The sequence below is a fragment of the Uloborus diversus genome, unplaced genomic scaffold (genome assembly GCF_026930045.1).
Source record: "Uloborus diversus isolate 005 unplaced genomic scaffold, Udiv.v.3.1 scaffold_665, whole genome shotgun sequence".
Classification (NCBI taxonomy): domain Eukaryota; kingdom Metazoa; phylum Arthropoda; class Arachnida; order Araneae; family Uloboridae; genus Uloborus; species Uloborus diversus.
In genome coordinates this window covers 40,605-45,973 of record NW_026558863.1, presented here as the reverse complement: position 1 = coordinate 45,973, position 5,369 = coordinate 40,605, and the positions used below count along the sequence as shown (strand labels likewise).

The following is a 5,369-nucleotide window of genomic DNA, read 5'->3' as shown; positions in this document are numbered from 1 at the left end:
ACATTACATATTTAATCCTGTTCTAACTTGCGGGAAGACTGACTTACTGAGTATCTTTTTTTGTTGTATAGGTACGGCTTTTGCCGTACAGGGTCGTTCCTCAATTTGTCGCACTTTTATTTACACCTACATAGACTCTTTATCACATTTACGAGGAGCGACTCAGATATGAAAAATCGTATTACTGGTCAACCTTTTCGTCAGTGGCGAATACAAGGGGGGGGGTCATGGGGGTCATGACCCCCCCCCAAACCCATGACAGTTTTTGAATGTTTGCTTGAAAAAATAAAAAAATTAATCGAATTAAAAAATTTCGAATTAAATTTTTTTTGGGCAGAAGAATAAAGGGAAGTGGATACAAGGAGCGGGGGGGGGAGGGGTCATGACGGTCGCGACCCTTTCCCTTAATCTGCGACAATACTTTGCAATCATTACAAGGTTCATTGAATTTGAGTAGTGAAAATGACTGCTTGAAAAAAAAACCAGAACGAAACCAGAAATAAAATTTTTGAATTCCTTTTTTTGTGGCATTATATGTTATTTTTCTATTGATATATAGCTGCACTTGAGACAGTTTTTCTACGGCGCTGTTCATCAGGCGGCGAAAAATGAAAAGTAACAAAAGAAGTGTCTGCCACCCGATCGCTATGATAGTTATTGTAAAACTGCAGGCAATTTATTGATAAAACATTTAAGTGTGTAAATATTTTTATGTAAAGTATTTGTAAATTATTATTCCTTTATATTGTGATCTTTAGACCGTTTCGTTTTTGTTCGTGCTGAGTTATTTGTAAATGTGCTGTAAATAGTTAATTCAAAAAGTTTAAGTGAGTGTTTTGGATTTTGTGTCGTGCAAGAAATGTAAAATTTTAGTTTCGTGTTTGCGCGAAACTTCCCGTAAGTTAGCCCTTTTTATTAGACGGAAACTGTGCAGAAAAAAGCCGCGTTTTGTAAGAAAAGGACTTCCTATGACAAAACCAATAAAGCTTCGGGTGATAAAATATTGTTGTCTTTTTTGCAAAGTTAAAAAAAAAAAAAAAAAACTTCTGTATCAGAGTCTGAGACTGCGACGTCTTCGTCCACCTCCGATTTTTCTGCAACTGAAAAGAATCAATCGGTGTCAACCGAATTATTCAGAAAATGTTTAATTTTCAATTAGATTTTCGCCGCATTTTTAAGTGAAGTTGTAATAGTATATTACTGCATACAAGATGGATGTGTCATTCTCAGATATATGAATGAAATGAACCTTCTTCACAGAAAAATCAGTACATAAAATATAATAAGAGCAGTGACCGTCATAAGAAGCTATTATCTTAATGTTTATTTTATTATGTGCACCTCGAAGCCCAAATTCTAAACTTTTGATTATTTTTTTTCTTATTTTTTTTTTGTTTTGTTACAGACCCCTAACCAATCGCGCCGGGAAAATATTTTTTTAACATTAGTGCAGGGAATTTAATTTCAAATATGAGGGCCGAAAAAATTTGAAGATTTTGTTTTTTTTTTACGAACTTTTGAAATAACCCTTTATTTTGCGTTTTTTCCTGTGTTTAATTTTTTCTAAACCCATTCCGCAAAAAGTATGGGAATTTCTTTCTGAAAATTTAGTATGTAGTAGTCAAAACATTTATCCCTCTTCAGAAGAAGAAAGTTTTCAAATATATGCGATAGCTTTTTTTTTTCAATTTTTTAATGAAACTTCGAAAAAAACCCTTAATTTTTCGCTTTTTTTTGCGTTTAAATCTTTCTAAACCCATCCCACAAAAGGTGCGAGATTTCTTTCAGAAAATTTAATATGTAGTAGTAAAAACATTTCACCTTCTTAAGAATGTTTTTCCAAAAATATGCAATTGCTCATTTTTTACAATTTTTTAAAACACATCGTATCTTCCTGCAATGGCCCACGGGGAATAAACTTTCTTCCTTTCACAACCTAGCTGTGACGTCATAATAGTGCGAAAAGGTTCCTTCCAATTGCTTTGACGTCCTGCCTAGATTTCGATTCGATATTGAGTAATTGAATCTAATTCGCTGCAACGTTTCTTTTTTTTTTTCTTTCTTTTGCTTATGCAAACGGTAGCATTTGCTTTTTTATTTCCTTTTTTTAACTTAGGAATGCTTTCTTTTTTGAATCATCCCTCCCCCGCCGAACGTTTCGCTGTATAATTTTACGTTACATATTTGCGTAATTAATTTAATTAAAATATTGAGGTTTTTTTTTTTTTTTTGCAAACGCTACTTCTTGCACACTGCGGGAAACAAGGAGGGTTTTTTTTGCGCTATTTAATTAAATGAATTAAGCTCCTAACAGCACCATTTACAAAATAAAAAAAAATCACGCTTTATACTATGATGTTTTTGGACACGATTTTTCCCAACTTTGAAGTGTCTGGCTGCGCAAGGCCAGCGTGCGAAGTGTCTGGCATTGTAAGGCGTAACTCCTAGTAGATACTATGATGTTTTTGTGCACCATTTTTTACCTGCTTTGAAGTGTCTGGCTGCGCAAAGCCAGCGTGCTAAGTGTCTGGCTTTGTAAGGTTTAACTCGTAATAGTACCCCTAATAAAATATTAAAAAATCACGCGTTATACTATGTTTTTGTTCACCATTTTTTCGCGCCTTTGCTACCTCTTGCCCGCCAAAGCCAGCGCGAATCAGCTTAACTAATAGCGAACCCTTCATACCTGCTCCAGTGCGCTTACGCAGGAAAATTTTGGGCCTTTACACCCCGTTTGCACTGCGAGCTAAGCGCGCTCAACCCATCAATGCACTTACGAGTTAAGCGCACTTACTTTAAAGGTCGTTTGCACTAGAGAACGCACTTAAAGTTTAACTGCAAACCGCGACTTTAAATGGAATGGTAAATTAACTGTAACTGTGTTTATGCTGTGGAAGAGAAGGAATTTAGATTCTATTCCTCTCCATCTGAGCACTGCGCCGTGGCGTCGAATGAAAAAAATGTATTGTTTTCTGAATCAGCCGTGACTGTGACTGTAATTATCGGCACCTCTATTTACTATTCGCAGCTTCATCATGAACAACGAAGTTGCAATAGCTCATATATCTTATCAAGCTAATCTTACATACTTGTTTAAGAAACGTGCAAATTTCAAACGACGAATATTATTAATGATTGAAAAACAGGACAAAGTTCTTGAAGAGTTACTGATGCTGAGTTTGGTACTGGCGGACAGTACAAGATGTCCAGATTCATGGTCTCTGGCAAAAGAATCACAGTGGTACGAAAGAATTGCCACTGTTTTCACGGACGAGCAGTGGAAAAGCAATTTCCGAATAACCAAAAGTATGTACTTTGAACTCTGTGATCGATCATCGGAACTTGAGAGGAAAGCGAGCAATTTCAGGAATCCCATTCCTCTTGGCAAGAGAGTTGCAATTGCTCTCTACAAACTAGGCTCGTCTGCAGAATATAGGACGATTGCCAGCCTATTTGGAGTTCACAAATCCACAGTATGTGAATGTGTCTTGGAATTCTGCTCATTACTTGTGGACAATCTTCTTAAAGAAGTGATAACATTTCCATCTAGCACAGCAGAAGTTTCTCGTTTAATAGGAGAATTTGAAGATATTTGGGGCTTTCCTCAATGTTGTGGAGCCATTGATGGTTCCCACATTCAAATAAAACCCCCCCAAAAAAACGCAACTTGTTATCACAATTATAGAAGTTTTTACAGTGTAATACTTCTAGCAGTGGTGGATGCAAAATACAAGTTCCTATACATAAACGTGGGGGCTACGGGAAGAAATAATGATTCTTTTGTATTTAAAAATTCAAATTTATATCGTTTTTTCCGCCAAAGCACCATTCTCCCACCTCTAAACAGAATACTAAACAATGTTAGTGTCCTTGCATGTTTGGTTGCAGATTCCGCATTTCCGTTGCTGCCTTTTCTGCAGAAGCCGTACATACAGAGGCTCCAAATGCCAGAGTATCAAAAACACTTCAACTCTACACTCTCTAGAGCTAGAGTTGTTGTAGAAAATGCTTTTGGAAGGCTGAAGGCTCGTTTTCGTTGTCTTCAACAAATGGATTTTTCCATCAAAAACACAACGAAGATTATACAAGCCTGCTGCATTCTAAACAACCTCTGTGAACTAAACAGTGATGATGTTGACCCAACATGGAGTGTTCCCCAAGCTCTTCCAAATCAAGATACCGAGGAAGGAGACACTGATGAACAATCAGTGCGCATTAGAGAAGCTATTGCTAATTTTTTTGCCTCTTAAAATGTATATATGTAGATAGACCTTTTTGTACAAAATTTTGATGTTGTTTTTTACATATATGTTAAATTAGTTAGTTTACAAAGTGATTTTAATTGTATTTTGATAATAGTTTATTTTTTAAATTTCTCAAGTAACCTACAGTTTTGTCATTGACCATTGATCTTCACATTTCAAACTGTCAGTTTTTGCTGTATTCAACATCATAAATTTTTCAAGAACTTTGTCCTGCTTCTCAACCATTACTAACATTTGTAATTTAAAGTTTGCACATTTTTTAAACAAGTATGTAACGCTGCCTTGATAAGATATAAAATTATTTTAAATGTTTAAAATAAAAAGACCCTTTTTTAAAATTCAGATTGTTTATTTCATTTGTTTAAAATAATGCAACAGTGAAACCTATGTCCAGGAGCCCCTCAAACTTGAATTGTTGTGAGGATAAACTTCACAATGTTTCGAATGAAATAAATAATGGGTAGACTTAGCACATACCTACATATATGCAATTTATTATGTTGTTGCGCTAAGGTTTGAAAGTTATATCTACAGTTCACCTCAAAAATGAGAAGCTTTTTTCAAGTTTTCCTCCATATATCTAATCCAGATTTCACTTTTTCACAATTTTTTTAAATCTTGCATTTTCCATGCCCAAAAAATTGCATATTGGTAAAATATGTTACAAGGAATCACCTCCTAACATTAACTTGATTTTGATAAAACAATCAGATACCACTTATGTGCTTAGAATAGCAGTATAGGTATATAAAAGAAATTTATTATAGCGTCAGATAAAATGTGCCGAATCGTATTTTTGGGAGGATGCAGCAACTTCTTTTTGATATACCTACCCTTTTCTTACACGGAGAAATGAACTTCATTGTTAACAAAAAATGAAATATGATCATGCATACATAACAAATACCTATACGTAAGGAGTAGATATGTTATAGGCATAGTTCAATTTGCTTCAGTATTTTTCACTTTCTGTATAGTGAACTTCTTCGTACCAATTTTACCCCATGCTTTAATAATGTCAGTACATGTGAAACGAGCTAATTTAATTGACTACTTGGTTTTATCAGAGCAGGGTTGATTTGGTGCTCAAATACAGCTTACGTA

At 35.0% G+C, this 5,369-nt stretch overlaps 1 protein-coding gene across 1 annotated transcript; it reads left to right on the top strand.

Moving 5' to 3' along the window:
• Positions 1-3,131: 3,131 nt before the first annotated feature.
• On the top strand, positions 3,132-4,250 carry LOC129233728 (putative nuclease HARBI1). Its single transcript, XM_054867704.1, has 2 exons — positions 3,132-3,306; positions 3,889-4,250. Exons 1-2 carry the CDS (start codon positions 3,132-3,134, stop codon positions 4,248-4,250), a joined length of 537 nt encoding a protein of 178 aa, XP_054723679.1.
• The last annotated feature ends 1,119 nt before the right edge of the window (positions 4,251-5,369 follow it).

Bases quoted from the DNA above. Each gene is read 5' to 3' on its own strand.
- LOC129233728 (XM_054867704.1), top strand. From the start codon at position 3,132: ATGATTGAAAAACAGGACAAAGTTCTTGAAGAGTTACTGATGCTGAGT. The intron at 3,307-3,888 runs GTATGTACTTTG...GTTTGGTTGCAG, and splicing joins CAATTTCCGAATAACCAAAA to ATTCCGCATTTCCGTTGCTG.